The 17,868-nt window shown below is 44.2% G+C and overlaps 1 protein-coding gene and 1 long non-coding RNA gene across 3 annotated transcripts in view; one reads left to right on the top strand and one right to left on the bottom strand.

Moving 5' to 3' along the window:
* The window catches only part of MAN2A1 (mannosidase alpha class 2A member 1), a 167,201-nt gene extending 153,196 nt beyond the window's left edge, over positions 1 to 14,005 (bottom strand). The window contains exon 1 of one of the 2 annotated variants that reach the window (XM_081826471.1): positions 13,390 to 14,005. In XM_081826471.1, coding sequence (XP_081682597.1) covers positions 13,390 to 13,524 — 135 coding nt within the window. In that variant the 5' untranslated portion in view covers positions 13,525 to 14,005. The remainder of the gene's footprint in view (positions 1 to 13,389) is intronic. The other variant, XM_081826470.1, reaches the window with a different exon arrangement.
* A 492-nt stretch (positions 14,006 to 14,497) lies between these two features.
* The window catches only part of LOC145722630 (uncharacterized), a 172,449-nt gene continuing 169,078 nt past the window's right edge, over positions 14,498 to 17,868 (top strand). Inside the window, exon 1 of the long non-coding RNA XR_014147025.1 lies at positions 14,498 to 15,076. This is a non-coding gene — a long non-coding RNA (uncharacterized LOC145722630). The remainder of the gene's footprint in view (positions 15,077 to 17,868) is intronic.

Raw genomic sequence — 17,868 nt, forward strand, 5'->3', positions numbered from 1 at the left:
CAGGATCATGACCTGAGCCGAAGGCAGTCGCTTAACCAACTGAGCCACCCAGGCGCCCTACAGTAATTTGTTAATGGATACACAATAGAAAAAGGTAAGTTGTGACATCAAAAACATAAAAGGGAGGGTAAAAGAGTAAAAGGGTAAGCTTTCTGTATGTGATCAAAGTTATTATAAAATACACCGTTATATCTATAAAATGTTCTATGTACGTGTCATGGTAACCACAAAGCAGAAAACTACAGCAGATTCACACAAGATAAAGAGAAGAGAATCAAAGCATACCACTATGGAAAATCACCAAGTCACAAAGGAAGGCAGCAAGAGAGGAAGAAAGGAACATGGAAACTACAAAAAAGCCAGATGACAATTAATAAAATGACATTAAGTTCTTACCTATCAATAATTATTTTAAATGGGGCGCCTGGGTGACTCAGTTGGTTAAGCGACTGCCTTCCGCTCAGGTCATGATCCTGGAGTCCCGGGATCGAGTCCCACATCAGGCTCCCTGCTCAGCAGGGAGTCTGCTTCTCCCTCTGACCCTCCTCCCTCTCATGCTCTCTGTCTCTCATTCTCTCTCTCTCGCAAATAAATAAAATCTTAAAAAATAATAATAATTACTTTAAATGTAAATGGACTGAATTCTCCACTCAAAAGACAAAGAGTGGCTGGATAGCTTTAAAAAAAACAAAAATCAAAAAACAAGACCTAGCTGTATGCTGTCCATAAAAGACTCACTTCAGCTTTAAAAGACACACATAAACCCAAAGTGAAGGGACGGAAAGAGATACTCTTTGCAAGTAGATGTATGCATACACACACACACACACACACACACAGTGGAATACTGTTCAGCCATAAAAAATTAAATCTTCCATTTATGACAACACAGATGGATCTTAAGGATACACTAAGTGAAATAAGTCAGACAGAAAAAGTCACATACTGTATGATATCACTTACATGAGGAATCTAAAAACGCTGAAATCAAAGAAACAACAGAATGGTAGAGGTTGGGAGGGGAAACGGAGATGCTGATGAAAGGGTATAAACTTCTATTAAAAAAAAAAAACCTCACAGAAAACCCTTCCAATGATAAGGTAAGTCAGTTCTGGGAATCTAATGTACAGCATGATGATTATAGTTAATACTGTATTACATAAAGTTGCTAAGAGAGTACATCTTAAATGTTCTCATCATAACAAAGAAATGGTAATTATGTGACGTGATGAAGGTATTAGCTAACACTATGGTAATAATCATTTTGTAATATGTAAGTGTTATCAAATCAACATACTGTACACCTTAAACTTAATACAACGTTCTACGTCAATTATATCTCAATAAAGCTGGAAAATAAAATAAGATAAAAAATGAAGCCAAGCCAAATACGAATTACAGCTCCACTACCCCAATGAAACCTTGGGCAAGTTACATAACTTTCCTGTGTCTCAGTTTCCTCATCTGTAATGAATAATACCTCACCCATAGCGTGGTTATGAGTGTTAAATTAGTGAGCACATACTAATCAGTTTAAATAGTGCCTGGTGTGGTAGGCAGAATGATGGCCACCCCAATGATGTTCAGGTTCTAATCCCTGAAACCTGTGACTCTGTTACTTTACCTGGCAAAAGGAACTTTGCCGATGTGATTAACTTAAGGGTTTTAAGATAGGGAGACTGTCTTAGAATATTGACAGGCCCAATGTAATCACATGGGTCCTTACAAGGGAAATAGGGGAGATGGAAATCAGAGTCAAAGAAGATACAAAGAAGAAAGAGGTGGTCAGAGTGATGCCATGCTGGAGGGGGCCTGGAACCAAGGAATGCAGGCAGCCTCTAGAAGTTGGAAAAGATGAGGCAATGGATTCTCCCCTAAAGCCTCCGCAAGAGAGACAGCTGTGCCAACATCTTGATTTTAGTCCAATAAGACCCATTTCAAACTTCTGATCCCCAGAACTGGAAGATACACATTTTTCTTGTTTTAAGCCACTTTGTGTGCTTTGTGACAGCAACAATAGGAAACTAACAAACGCAGTAAAGAGCTGACCCTATACAAATAAAGCTTCCACTGGCTGGCCCTCTTAGAGGAAGTCTGTCCAAATCCCCACCAGAAGAGTCGGGAGAGCTGTGAGCCTCAGCAGCTGAGAGCCCCTGCAATGGAGCAATGAGAGGTGAGAGCGTGTGACTCTACAACCTGGCTCCCAGGGGCATGTTTTGGTCTCACGAGGCTCTACATCTATCTTTGAACAGAGGAGGTAGGAAAAGACTTAATAGTTAAAAATATTTTTCCAGGAAAGAAACATCAACATCTTCACCTTGGACAGGTTTAGGGTGAATGAATAAAAAGGGTTTTAAGGATACTTTGGAGCTATGGTGGGGCAATCGGGAGTCAATGCTGTGGTGGCTTGGACCAAGGCGATGGAGGAAAGCAAAAGGATGGGACAGGACAGATGAGCTAGGAAAGGGAGGTACAGGGAAGGAAGAAAAACAGCCTTTGCGGTTTTTGTTTTTTTTTTTTACTGCGGCAACTGGGAAGATGGGTGGCATTGTAGGGAAATCAGGAGTGAGTCCCTGGAAAGGAGCAGAGGGAGGGGCAAAGGTTCTGTTTTGGAACTATCAGGCAGCTCAACGGTGGCGTCAGGCAGAGACGTTACGTCTCTAAGTCAGGAGAATCTCTATTTGAGTGGTCAGTGCAAATATGAACTTAAAGCTGTGGCGACAAATGGGGATTACCTACAGAGAGCGCACAGATCTGCCTTTAATAATCGTAAAAGGCTCACCAGGCAATTCTCACACATCCCCGGGTAAGAACCACTGTATTAAAGCTAAATATAAAAACAGTGATTTGGTAAAAGAGCCTTATTTCCAGCAGGGGTGTCACCGTTACTGCAGTAGCTCCAAGTCAGGCAGCCGCTACTCGACTATACGAAAAATCCTGCTATTTATATTTAGTCAGATTGCAGGCACTTAACAGGAAGGCATTTTGGTTTCATAAAATGACAAGAAAACCCTCAAGTGACCACTCCACCCCTTCAGATGTGTAGTGCTGAGGCCAAAAAGAGTGTGAGCTGAGGCCCTGGCCATAGTCATGCATATAACACTACCAAGTTGTAACAAGCCACAAAGCACAGTGACAAATGACCTTTTAATGGTGTTTTCCAGACCTGAAGCTTATCATGCCTGAATCTCTTCCAAGGTATTAATTGCCTTTGTGCTTCCACTGGTCCGTTCAAAGAAATAATGTACTCACCATATGAGCACAAAGAGCACTTAATTACATAACAGCTAGCCAAAACACGGGAGCGATGGCTTTGCCTTGGCAAATCAGTACTCATCAATCTCACACCTGCCTCCGTGTGACGTCAGTAGAGGCTACTCAGATGCAGGTATACAACAAGTGTGCCAAGAGACGGTGAAGGGAAGAGGTGGGACTTCAAGCTCACCATGCCCTGCCCTGGCAGGGAACCCTCAGCACTCAGACGCTGCGCCTGGATAACCGCTCTGCAACTGTCAGAATCACTGTGCCTCCCAGCCCTGACCTAGAGTGACAACAGGCCACGCCAGTTTTCCCCACCTTTGTGAACCCCATCCTCTCGCCACCTCTGAAAATGTGGTCAGGACTCCAGTTGCTGGCGCTGTGTCCAGGCTCCGGGACACAGCTCCGTCCCCACCCTACGAGTTTCCAGATGTAAACTGAGATTAGAACTATGAGGCCCCCACCCGCACCACCCCAATGCAGCTGCACAAAAACCACGTCCAGCTGAGGCCACGTTTTAGACATCACGCTATTGTGTATAAATCGAGATGCTGCAAAACAGCCATCTTTTTTAAAACAATTATTAGAACAAGGGCTTGTAAGCACACTATGTTTCAATTCAAAACTATTTTCACACAGTGCAGCTTTATAACTTTCAAATACATTTAATAACTGCAATTAAGTGGTGCTAAGCAAATTAGGTGTTGACTAACAAAATTCTTTAACCCAGCACTTCCCAAACTGTTCTGTGGAACATTTCCCTTCTTTGTATTTTTTTTTTTTGCAAATTATTTTTTTGAAAACCGTGCTAATTTTACTTCTATGACATATTTTTAATGTACTTCTATTCTTCTATATAGCACTCTGAGATAGTCAACAGTGTATCCCACCCAAGAACATGCATGAACGTTCACAGGATAGGCTTTCAGAGGGCAACAATTCTCAGGGAACCAGGGTCATGCTGTCTTATGTCATCTGGTCTATGGCTGCTGGTCTATGTTGCTAATCTTACATTTTTTGAGATAAGCCTGCCCTTATGCACAAGGGTTGTTATTATGTACTATTTATACCACCTAAACTCATTCTGCATGGATGAATGGCATATATCGTATTTTAGAATCTGACGATAAAAGTTCCATCAACATACGTTTACCCAAGTAATTTTCAGAAACACATTAATGTAAAAAGAGAACAATTGTTGGTAGTGGAAAACGCAAATCAACCTAAACAGTGTTAGCCTATTAAAATAAATGCAACTGACATATCTAAGATGGTTTTTCATACAGAAAAGTTTTGGGGTCCTCTGAAGACAGTGTTAAATTTTAAGTAGATAATCAGCCTGCCTCCTATGTTATTTATACTAATCACTTCCTGAAAAAGCCATTCTATTCCTTACAGACGGAAGAAAGGAAGTGTCTAGGCAAGCTCCATCGGAATTATTATAAATTCTGAATTTCCTAACTTTTCATTTCGAGCAGCAAAGACTCTCAAATTTCACAAATCCTTTCCTACAGACTTTATAAAAGTCCATCTGAACCATTCAATCTACAAGAGCAAGATGGGGCATGGTAAACACCACAGAAGCAATAAACATAATAGTAAGGCACAATAGGATATGTAAAAATATAATGAAAACAGATTTCCAAGTATCATACAATCAGCTATAAAGATGAGTTAAGGATACAAATTTCTCGGGTTCTTAAGTCTTTTTTTCTTTCTCTTCAACAATTATTGGTTAGATCTTTTCCCTAAAAGTTGTAAGAAATATCCTGTATTTTAAGTGTTGTTGTCATTGGGCCCTACAAGTTTTCAAAAGTTGGCCTTGGGCCATAGACAGTTCTCATCTCTTCAGTTTGGGGGGGGTGTGGTCAGCCACTAATCAAAAAGGAAGGGCTCTTCTTTACTATCAACAAGACGCAGTTTGAGGGTACTCAGAAATCTGTCTGATCTTCAAAACAACCTTGAGTTATGAAGCCCCTTTTTCAAGTGTTGCCTTTTGATCTTTAATAAATCCATCTCTCTTCATCTCTCCCTCTCTCTCTCTCTCCCTCTCTCACACACACACACCGAGTAATCTATTTTCTGTTCTTATAACCTAGAAAAAAAATCATTTCACTCCGTAATTTGGGTCCAAAATGAGAAGGGTCTTTTTAGTTTCCTACTGAAATGCTTCTTTGAAATCCTTCCTTATGATAGTCTTATCTTTTCTTAGGTATGCTGATCAATGAGCTGGTTTCTGACAATTTGAATACAAGCTGCTTCATTTTATTAGCATCTGCTACACAATCATCTTAATACGAGAAGCGCAGCTTTTGGCTGTAAGAAATGTTCCTTGGCTGTCTGCTCTCTTCTCACAAAGCACAGTCCCGAGTGAGCTCATCCACTCTAACTATGCTGATGACTACCAGATCAGCATCTCCCTTCACCTCTCACTCGGGCACTGCAGCCCACTTGGCTAATTCTACGAACATCCACCTTATCATACATGAACCTGAGGTTGGTTCCCCAAACCAGGTTATCTTCCAAACTATCCCTTTCTGCAAAGGGTATTAGCTAATTCTCCAAATGCCCCAAATGAAAAAGGTGGGAAAAACTGTCTCATTCAAGTCACACCCATCATTACCCTTTATAAAAATCTGTTAAAAAGCCCTGATGCTTCTTTTACAAAATATCTGCACATTTTCCTCCTCCTCTTGATTCTAGTCATTTCGATACTGGTATAGGGATTTAGTGCCTTATGTCTGTATTACCTTAAACAGATTCTCAGCTGCCTTCCTGCTTCTGAGTCTTCCTACACACTGCTACCAGAATAATCTAGATTGAATTCTCTTAGCTCCCCTTCCAGGTCTAAAATTTTCTATGAAATTAATTCTCCAGCATGACTTTTCTCAAGCAGCTTCCTAACATACTCAATAACTTTGAATTGAATGGCTCACTATCATCTGACTCATATAACTTCTCAGACTGACTCCCAGGGCAATTAACAATCTGATCCCAAACTACCTACCATGTTTTCCCAACTACTTACATGCACCAAAGATTCCAAGTCAAACCAATCTCCTTACCTCTTCTCATGGTGCCAGGCTCCTTCATGACCCAAGCCTTAAGCTCGATATTCCACACTAGGAATATTCTTTCTCCCTTCAAAGTCCTACCCAATCAGAAAAGCCGAACTCTGGCCCCAGGTCCTTTAGTCAACTTGAGCCAGGCCACTACCAGAACTTAGTGCTGAATTTCCTTTAAGGCCTCCGCCCTTATACCAAGAATAAGAATTAAGGTCATGGACTCTTATTTTATTTTATTCTTAGCTCCTATATCCCCAGAACCTACAAAAATACCTGGTACACAATGATTACTCCATAAATCTGTTCACTGGCAATAACTAGCATTTACTGAACACGTACTATGTGCCAAACACTATTCTAACTTTTTAACATTAACTCTTTTAATGAGTAATTAAGTAACACTCAGCTGTCTCTGATTGTTTCAAATGACAGTTGCACCGCCTCAAATAACTAAGATGCTCTTGCAAAGCAAGAAACATTATCTAGTACGTCTATTGTAATTTCCACAGTACCTAACACAAAGTAATTCTCAAATATATACCGAGTAAAAAACAATAGAAAGCACTGAATTACAGGCCAGGATGCATACCCCGGGTATGCTAGGTTAGGGGACCCAGGGCAAACTGATGAAACCCAGTTTATGTGTCTCAGTGTCCTTCTCTGAAAAATCAAAGACTAAATTATCTGATCTGGAAGGACCCTCCCTACTTTAAAATTCTATATCTGACTTTCTCATATTATGACTTTTCTAGGGTCATCTTAGTCATCTTAGACTTTTCTAAGCTGGTGACTATTAAGAGAATGACTACCTCCATAGAGTCTCAAAATGCAAATTCGGAACTTTTTTAGGGAGAAAGTAATTCTAAGAATAACTCCTATTCTCTGGCTTCCATCTTCTAATGTTCTACAGGTAAAAATGTTACCACAAAGGCCAGGACCCACAAATCCCACAGTTTTTCATACTTGTGGTATGAAGGAACAGGGGTGAATTGCTGCAAAGTCTGTCTTCAGCCCCAAAGTACAGCCTCACCCTGAAGGAGGAGAGCTTCCCATCACAAAACAATCAGTCCTGGAAGAAAACACGTTTAAAAGAAAAAAAAAAAAATCACTGGCAAATTCCCCGGCTCTCAAGGCTCCTGATTCAGGACAATGAGGTTCACTGGTGGGACTAGGTCACATCTGGTGCCTGCTCTGCCCTTGGAAAAGGCATTTCATTTCTCTTGACTCCCAAAGGTGACTACCTGCAAAGGAAGCCAGTGAGAAAACCACACATGTGAAAAATGCTGAAATGCATACATTTAAAAATGGAAAAAAAATACTTAAAAACTGCAACACCACTCAATGAGACTCATTACACTCATTTTTGTTCGGACTAAGTGTACTGCAATTTAATGATGCTAGTAAAATCTCTGAGGACACAAATGGGGTGGTGGCCTGTGCCAAAAGGAATGAAGAAAGTCACACATAATCTTCAGGAAGCATGAAGAAGGATCAAAATTAGCAGAAATTAATTACTCTTTGATGAGTAGCAGTCCAGTGCCCCTGCAGACATCCTGGTAGTTCCCTGCCTCCAAGCTGAGTAGCCTTCAGGGTCCCAGAGAGGACTGCCAAGTTCCATCCTTGATGGACCCAGGCTCTCCTTCCACAACCCTAACTAACCAAGCTGTCTGATTAGGCTCAGAATTCAGCCCATCTGTGAATTACAGCCAATCCAAAATGCAATAAAGTCATGGTTTTCAATCTTGAGACTATAGATCAATTTTGCAGAGTTCGTGCCCCAGAACCCTCCATCCCAGAGCAGTCCTGTAGTGGGAAGCCTGCAGGTGATAGAAGGGAAATAAATTAAACATGTCAAGCATGTCCATACTCCAGCACAGAGGTTCCCCAAGGATACTTGGAAATCTATGAAACATGCATATAACACCAGTTTTAAACCACACTCTCAAAACACAAACTAAGTTTCACTAATGCTTATCTAATAACCAGGTGACAAGTATTTTGTTTTCAATACACGCCTCTGCTTCAACGGATCTAACCACACTATTTGCCTCTAACGTTAATAATAGAGAAATACAGTTTAAATCTGAGACTGGCAAACTTTTCAGTCCAGGACCAGACAGCAAATATTTTAGGCTTTGTGGGCCAGAGAGTTTCTGTGGCTACTACTCAGCTCTGCTCAACTCTTGTGGTACAAGCAGCCAGAGACGATTTGTAGAGAAATGAGTGTGGCCCCGTCATGAAATATTTAACCAGTTGAAAACATGAGAACCATTCTTAGCTTGTGGCCCCACAAAACCAGGTGGTGGGCCAGATTTGGCCCACAGTTAGCTGAGTTAGGCAGAGTTCAAGACCAGAGACCTTGGGGACAAAAGGGAAGGAAGGAGAACATCTGCCAAGAACTTCATTCTTTTCCTACCCCACTTCCATCGTCCTTTCTCTAAAAAAGGCTATTTAAAACAAAATGAATTGAACAAGAGGGAAATCTCCGTCCACTTTATTTTCCAGTTTCTGTTCCTGCTTTTTCTCAAGAAGGAATACAAAATGCAGTAACTCGAATCATCAGAATTAACAGAAATAAAGCTTATTTAAGAAAACTTCAGACAACGGGGCGCCTGGGTGGCTCAGCCGTTAAGCGTCTGCCTTCGGCTCAGGTCATGATCCCAGTGTCCTGGGATCGAGCCCTGCATCGGGCTCCCTGCTCTGCGGGAGGCCTGCTTCTCCCTCTCCCTTTGCCCCTGCTTGTGTTCCTGTCAAATAAATAAATAAAATCTTTAAAATAATAATAATAATAAACGTAAGCCTTCAGACTAGATGCATTCTTGTCACAGTTGGTGTATAGGAAGTGAGCTTGGGTCTTGGTGAAATACGCTGGGCAGGGGTCCTGAAGAATTGCTGACCTCAAGAGGGGGTGGTGGACACTAGCCTCTCCAGATGCTTCCATGTTCTTGCCTTCCTCCTCAATGCCTGCTTGCCACCACTGTCAGAGTTCGATCACTTGCCAAAGTCACAGATCTCAAACATTACACCCTCCACAATGAAACTAACTCCCTTACACACACCTGCCCAAACTCCAGCGACAAGTGCTATAGTTTATGGAGTGCACTAGAGTATGGAGAAGCAAGGAAGAGATGTTTTTCTATATATCATTCTTAAGATTCTCAGATTTCTGAAAGCAAGAAAAAACAACTGGAACACTAAAGTCAACTTTTATTAAACATCAACTATGGACTCTTTAAAAAGTACTAAAGGTGTAAAACATTTAAGCATATTTTTATATGTGTTTATTCACAATGAAAGTTAAAATCCAAAAGGCCTAGATGGGACAGTCCATTAAGCAACCGTCTCTTGATTTCAGCTTAGGTCATGATCTCAGGGTTGTGAGATCAAGCCCAGCGTCAGGCTCTGCACTGGGCACAGAACCTGCTTAAGATTTTCTTTCTCCCTCTCCCTCCATTTACCCCTCCCCACCTCTAAAAAAAAAAATTCCAAAAGGCATAAAAGTCTCCACAGTCCAAAGTCTTTTAATCAAATATCTTAAAGACATTCTCACTTTCTTGCTTGGTAATTGTTATCTGGGCAAAGATGAAGTCTGAACTTCACTTTCACATTTTCTATCAGAGTTCCAATCTCTGAAGACACTTCTAAGAGTTAATATTAATCCCTATGGTCATAGTCTACACTATTTAAAAATTGATCATCTGTTATACAAGATCTGATTTATTAATTCTGCAGATCCAAACTTAAGACATTAATAAGAGATCTATTACACTCAATGTAGACAATAAGCAACTTGTGAAATCTGCTTATAAGAAGTGATGAAGAATTTCAGGACCTTAACAATGTCTCTCTTTTCCATCTATTCAGTTTCTTATATTACCTCAAAGCATCTTTAGGGAATTAGGCCCTGGTCAGCCTCTCAACTGCAGTGTAATTTTTATTAATTTTTCTAGCTGAGATTTATTAACCCTGAAATATACACAGACGCTAACACAGACAAGGCTGCCTGTTGCCTCCAAGCCTCAAAGGAATTCCTCCGAGGAGCAAAGGGAAAAGCCTTCCAAAGACTATGTCAGGAGTAGGCTGTTCCTCCAGGGTGGGGAAAAACAGGAGCACCCAGAGTTGGGCCTACTGCCACCCCAGAGTCTGGCCAAGTGGTGAAAAACACAGACTTGTAGGAGGAAGGGAAAAGAATGAAAGCCAGAATAACAGCAAACAGGCTGCTCTCAATCTAGGATGGCTTTACAACGTAACCTGCTTACCAGCTAGACCATATTTAATACTGAAGGTTCCACACTGACTTAAACTAAAATCCTAAATCCTAAACTAAAATTCAGCGGAAATCAATCCCTTTCTAGATAAATCATTCTACTAGACACCAAAAACGATATACAGTGATGGACTAGCTTGCTTCAAATTCACCGAATATATTGCAAGCTAGTTTTGTTGTGTGGTGTTTACACGGGATTTAGAAGTAATAAAAAAAAATAAAAACCAACTCAAAAGGCTGGATGCTGTGCTGCATAATGGTTTTCACTACAATGTTTAGCTCTAAAGTGAGCGACGAGACATTCTGGGAGAGGTATAAATCTCAAATGTTAAACATTTCAGAAAAAGGAGCACATCCGTTAGAGCTTCATAATGAAAGTTCCTTTAAAAAAAAAAAAAAAAAGGCGATAAGCTAAGGAACCACAGAGCAACATGCTCTATCTTCCACACCAGATCTTTTCCGTAGGCAGACTGGGACCTAAAAAGTAGGCAAAGATTTACTAAGAGTATAGTAAAGTGGCTGAGGGGCGCCTGGGTGGCTCAGGCGTTAAGCGTCTGTCTTTGGCTCAGGTCATGGTCCCAGGGTCCTGGGATTGAGCCCCAAATCGGGCTCCCTGCTTGGTGGGAAGCCTGCTTCTCCCTCTCCCGTTCCCCCTGCTTGTGTTCCTGCTCTCGCTATCGCTCTCTGTCAAATAAGTAAATAAAATCTTAAAATAAATAAATAAATAAAGTGGCTGAAAGCCTAGACTCCAAAGGCCACCTGTTCATATCTCAGCTTTTAGCTGTGCGACTTTGGGCAAGTTAATCTCTCTGTGCCTCAGTTTCCTCATCTACCGGGTGGTGGGGATCAGGTTTGTCCTGTAAGACACACAAGGTTGATGTCAGGCATGTAAGAGTTAGGTTTACAGAGTGCTTATTCTGTCCACCTGTTTGGGGATTCAGTGGCTCTCCAAAACTAAATCAGCAAAAAAGTGCTTTCTTCCTGAACCGAAAATCCAGTCCTGAAAATCTGAGAATGTCAACCTTAAGCATAAAAAGCTCCACCTTCCAAATCCTCTCCCCTTGCACACAAAACAGAATACAGACAAGAGCCTTCTCTTCCAGCAGCCACTGTCACTTTCCATCAAACGCATTCTGCTCTATGCAGAACTTAAGCCCCCTGAGGAGGACTAAGGCTGGATATTAAAATACTGGAATTAACTTTGCCTAAAATTTCCCAGTAACTGAATGAGTCACTCACTTCTTTAGAAACAGTAAAATGTCAAGGTTGCCAGAGAACCCCAGCCCCAGATGTTTGCATAAATCATTTCAAGTGATTATCAAGCCAAAGCCAAAGGACATTATTCAAGATAACAGCTTAAGTAAAATGTATCAGCTTTTATGATTTTTCCTGTAATGAAGAAAATTCTGGAAATGTGATGGGGGGGAAATCACAGCAAGTTTAGCCACCAAATTATGCAACATGTTAAGCAGGACTTAGAACTCCTTTTGCTATGGCTTCAGAGGGTTTACCCCACTTTAAACTTTTATGCAGTCTCATCAACAAGCACTGGACAAACTCTAAAGTCAAGATTTAAAGACATTCCATACTGCTTATCTCACTATATTTCCTCCATCATATTAAGAGAAAAAGCTTTTAAAAATTTTTGACACACGTTTACAATATTTTTAACACCTTTCACCTGCAAAATATTTTGAAGGCTCTGTATTGATGACAGCATCCACAAAGAGGTCTTTTTTTCACTTTCCGAATTCTGGTAAAGTTAGTAGCTTAATTTCAATTAAATTCAAGCCTTTTGTCTTAGCACAAGAACAAATAGCAAGGATACTCTCTGGTCACTTACGCTGTCACAAAAGGAAGAAAAACTCTGTCAACTTGTTCAATATCTCTGAGTCAAGTAGTTGTTAGATCAGCTTGTCTCGGTTTTGAGTTCTGCAGTTTCATTCTTTAGAGGTTAGTTACTACACAACACCCAGTTTTACTAAAATTTCTGAAGAGTACAGGTCATGGGCAAAGAACTTGAAACAAATCTCACACGCGGCACGGCATCTTTCCAAACACAGCCAATTGTCTGTTTGCTTATTTTTAGTAACTTTATATAAAAGACTTAAGACGGGTGGTTTCCCAACTCGATGGAGAATTTGACCACTGGGCGCAGGACTGAGCGCCCCACAGCTTCCGGCTGGAGTATAACACGCGCTTCCCTACTGGGCTCCCACGTCTGCTCCAAACAAACCCTATGTAATAGCTGAAGAATGACGACACTAAAATCAACCCTACAGATTCACATCTAAGAGGTTTGCAACACGTAATAAACTTTTGCTTATTTCTCGAGAGACAGTGGGGTGAAAAAACAGACCAGATGGGATCTGTCTGATCAATTTCCGCGACTGGGGGCGCTCAGGGGGTCTGTGCAGCTTAACCCTGTGTGGGCCGAGGGGCTGCCCAACAGCAGTAATCGGGCGCTGCGCCGGTTCTCCAGTCGGCAGGTGCCCGAGGCCACCCAAACAGGCCCGAATGCGAGTGCGGGAACATGGCCACTGCCCCTGAGCGCGATCGCACCACCGCATGCCGCCCGGCACTTTGTTAACTCGGCGCGCCCGGGAGGAGGAGGCTCCCGGGTCGCGGTCACCGCCGTCCGAACGCTGCAGAGCCCCAGCTGGGGGAGGCTCGGATCCTCCTCCGGTTCGGCCTCGCCCTGCCCCGGAGCAGAGGGTCGGCAAGAGGGAGAGGTCGCGAAGCAGCGGGGAACTACGGGCCCCCACGCCTACCCTCGTGGAGCCCCACGCCGGAGCTTACCTGGGGAAAGGAGCCCTCGCGGCGCGGGCTCTTGGGGTAGTCTAAGTGACCCCGGTCCAGCATCAGGTAGAGCGAGAAGATCACCACACAGAAGATCGCGCTGCCAAACACGGTGAACTGGCGGCTTAACTTCATTTTTCCTCGATAGACTCGGGGCCAGGACACTGTCCTCACCGAAGAAGGAGGCTGACTGTGGACTCCTGCAGGCGGCCGCCGGAGGCTCCCTGCTCCGGGGCTCCTGCTCTCTGCGTTTTTGGCTGCGGCTGCGGATCCCGACCGCACTCCGCACCTTGTCTCCGGCGCCACCACACGCCCTCGGCCTTCGCCCGGGCCCACCGCCTTCCCTGGGGTCGGGCGTCCCTCCTCAGGCGGGACCCGCCTGCAGCCCGGAAGGGGCCCCCGCAAACTTGATCTCGAGCTCAGCGCCCGCACCCGGCAGGCGCAGGGCAGGCGGAGAAGAGGTCGCTGTCCGGACTTCCTGCCACCGCCGCCTCGACCTAGTCAGCACGAAAAGTTTTCTCGACGAGGGCAGGCGTGTCCCCCTCACCCAGGAGGTGCGGGATCAGCGGCTCTGGGGTCGACAGCACAGAGCTGGGTCCGAACAGCCCAGGGGAAAGGAACCAGGTCGGGAGGAGCCGGGCCCCACAACTTAGCGCCGGGACGGCCGGATCCGCCCCCGCGGCGCCACCCCCGCTAGAGCGCCTTCCTGCTGCCGCCGGTGCCGCCGCCGCCGCCGAGGCCGGGCCGGGGTGCACCCTGGGCGCGGGGACGAACGGATCCGGCAGGAGTTTCCTCCGAGCGCGCGCCCGCCCACCGGCCTCTCCCGCCCCCCAGCGCCCCTTCCTCTCCCCTCCCGGACCCGGGCTGCGCGAGGAGGGCGCAGGGGGCGGGCGGCGGCGGCGCGCGGAGGAGGAAAAGGAGAGCAAGGAGAGGAGCGTCCCCGGAGAGAAGCCCGCTCCAGCTGCAGCCGCGAGTCCCCTCCCTCCTTCCCGCCCCGCAAATGCGGAGATGGCGGCGGCAGCTGCGAAGGGAAGCACCGGTTCTCCAGCGCCACTCAGCGCTCCTACACCGCCCGCCACGAGCAGAAGGAGACAGCCGCGGCGACGCGGCTGCTGGGTCAATAGGCGCCCGCAGCCGGAGCCGAACAGGCGGCTGGCCCCGCCCTCTCTCGACGCGCCGGGATGGGGGCGGGGCCTCCGGCGACCAATCACAGTGCGCCGCCCATCGGGCCCGCTCTGCGCCCGTCTCCCTGCGCCCAGGCGGAGAAGACCTCAGACGGCTTTTGTGAACTGGATGGCAGCCTAGGTGGAGGTGAGGCCTTCAGAGGCCTGCCAGCGCCAGCACTCCGGTTCCACAGGGGCTGAGCTCTCTCCCCACTTCCTTTTCGCTGCCCAGGTTTCCTGTCCTTGAGGACCGGGCCTGGCGTGCCTGGGATGTCAACTCGGTGAGGAGCTGTAGAAATAGAGAAAGGGCCTTTGCATTCTGTTCAGACTCATCTTCTCCTCTGTTGCTTTTGGTGATTTCTTGGTGAAACGGAGGGAAAGGAGACTGCCAAACGACCTCTGGCTACAGAGTCTCTGAGTGGAGCCTGAGAAGTGATGCTTGTGAAGGTTATTGCTCTATTGCCGCGCTGTTCCAAATCCGCCCTTTTTGACTGCACTGTGAAAATGGATCTGGGCCCTTTTAAGTAAGTTTTCCTTTGCCAGCAGCCGCTGAAGCTTTGTCGGTAGAGGGCGCTGAAGAGACATTACAGGAAGAAAAGGGTTTGTCTTGCCGGTTTTGGTGTGTGTGTAGGCAAGCGCTTGCAGCGTACCTGGCTTTTTCCAGTGCCAAATTCCAATAATGCTTGGGAGGTCAGAAGTTTCCCCCCCAGCCTTAACTCTAATGGTTCTGTAGTAGAGGTGCTAAGGTGAGCCACTACCCCATGAACAGCTTTCCAGGCTCTCTAGAGACAAGATTTGTAGTAAATTCCACAGGACATATTTCTGCACGTGTTACTTCTCTACCATTCAGTGAGCCAGAGTGAGAGGATTCCTCCCTCTCCAATAAAGTCAGGAGGGGGTGGGGAGCCTTCTTGGGAAACTAAAGCTCCCAGCCCAGGGATTAGTTATGAGGTTAGCTCCTTATAACTGCTATGTATATTCCCTAGGGTTGTCTTTCCACTAGTGAATCTCTCATTAATTCTCTGTTATAGTTTATAATTGTTTCACTTAAGCTTTTTTACTTGTATTAAGCTTTACGTATAACCCCAAGAGATGGCCTTGGAAAGATGGGGTTAGGAATTTGGTTTGATTGGGCCTTTGGCTTGAGCTCAGTGCTGAACTCTTTGCCAAAGGGAAATAAGATTCTAGTGATTCATGGCACACAGGGCGTTCCAATTAATCAATTGCCTGTGGCTGATTGTGATGAAGGGCCAACTGAAGCATGTGCCTTGAGGGGGGCCCAAGTGGCAATGACACTTGACTGTTAAGGTTGTAAGGTGACTATAAGGACTGTGGTGTGAGATGGATTCTTTTGAGTTCCTTTGAATACTTACAAAGAGAAATGACAAACACAAATCAAAGGTATGGCACGAGAACCAGAGAGCTTCCATAGCAATTCTAAAAGAGGCTCTTATTGTAGCAACAAAAATGGTATTTCTGAAAATCAAACACAAAATTTTAATTTTCAGGTTACTGAATTACAGCTTGTGTTGAATTCACAGATGTGCCAACTTTCTCATGCAAAAGGGTATTGATGATTAAATAATAGGACTTCAAAACTCAGAATGGGTTGGACCCAGATGAAACTGGCAATCTTGAACCATTAAGTCACTCTGGGCCTCTCTTACCAGTGGAAGTAGGTTGCCCTCCCTTGTCTGAGGAGGTGGGCTTCTTCTGCTTGAAAACTTTGTGACAACCTCACCTGGGACAATCCCCTGAGAGAGAATTCACATTCTCCTCAAAACCCACCACAATCACCCTCTATTGCCACTATACTCTTAAGTAGGGTCAAATCTCAGCATGCTTCTGGGGGATAGGTGCACACTGTGGAGAAGGAAGCAATAACTTAAACACCAAAATTGATACATGGGCAGAAGAAATGACTTACCTTGTTGATACATAGAGAACTGGAGAACATGTTTGGGAGTGGCTTCTCAGGGTGTTAGACTAAGGAGGACACTGTAGAACACTATTGAGCCAGATTTATTATTATGGTGTTAATTATATGTTTCAGCTTATGCAGCTAGAGGTGGTTCTAACAGCTTATTTGGTTGATTGATGGAAATCTGAACCCAATTTGTGAGGTTGAGGTGCCCAAGTTTCCCAGACATGTGGAACAGGGAATCCAAAGACTTAGGGAAATGTTATACTGGATTTACCATATACTACCTGCATACCCATCCTCAACTGCATTCCATCAAAGGCCCAGAGACACTCCCTTCACTGAAAAATTGAGAAATAAATTAGTGAGAGGAAGACATGCATCTTTGAAAATCTGTATGGATGTTCCCCTCTGTAGGCCATGTATGACTACAGAGGATGCCACCACTGAGATGGGCTGCTGGATTTCACTGGAGATTACAGGACCTGAGAATAGCAGAGGGCACCACCAAATATGATGTAGGTACATTTGCCTTAAAGGGCAGCAGGTGTGTACAGGCAATCAGATGCCTTAGTCCACAGAGATGCCCTAGGAACAAAGTACATAGCCAGCCTAATAGAGTACTGCTTGTTATTTATAATAGCTCTAAGGTAGGTAAAATTTAACTTGAGTCAGCAGAGTGGACAATCACAGCCTCTCACGCGGTATTCAGACCTAAACCAGTTCACAGACCCAGAAGCCCTTGACTGAAGGAGCATCTCCTTCAGGAGGGACTTTGCATAGATCACAGCAGTAGTCCCATTGATGGACCCCTCAGATCATGTTCAGATTTTTGCCATTATGGACAATGTCATAATAAACATCTATTTTTTAATTGTTAAAAGTAAAATATATCAATGTTTCATATTGCTTATATTTGGAAATGGTATTTTGGATATAATGGGTTAGATTAAATACATTATATAAAATACATAATTTTACCAATTCTTTTTTTTTTTTTAAAGGAAGGACCTGCACCATTGCTACAAAACACATTTTAAATGTTCGCCCAAGCCTTGCCCAAAGAGCTGTGTAGCCACCTTCTAGAGTGACAGTACACTGGAGGAAAGGAAATATGCAGATCTTTTGAGATTTACTAGACACTGGATCTGAACTGATGCTAATCCCTAAGACTACAAAATGCCACTTTTATGCTCCAACCAAAGTTAGAGTTTACCTTGGTCAGTAGTTAGATGAAGTCTTAGCTCATGTTGGTTCTATTAGTTCATTTGATTCACACACGAAATTTGTGGTTATTTTCTCAATTCTAAAACTGACAGTATCCCCACATTGGCTTTTTAACCCATGAGGTGGGTGCCTTTATAGTAGGAAGGCCAAGTGGGACGCTCCTGGAAT

The sequence above is a fragment of the Leptonychotes weddellii genome, chromosome 7 (genome assembly GCF_054177405.1).
Source record: "Leptonychotes weddellii isolate Sample4059 chromosome 7, ASM5417740v2, whole genome shotgun sequence".
NCBI classification, from domain to species: Eukaryota; Metazoa; Chordata; class Mammalia; order Carnivora; family Phocidae; genus Leptonychotes; species Leptonychotes weddellii.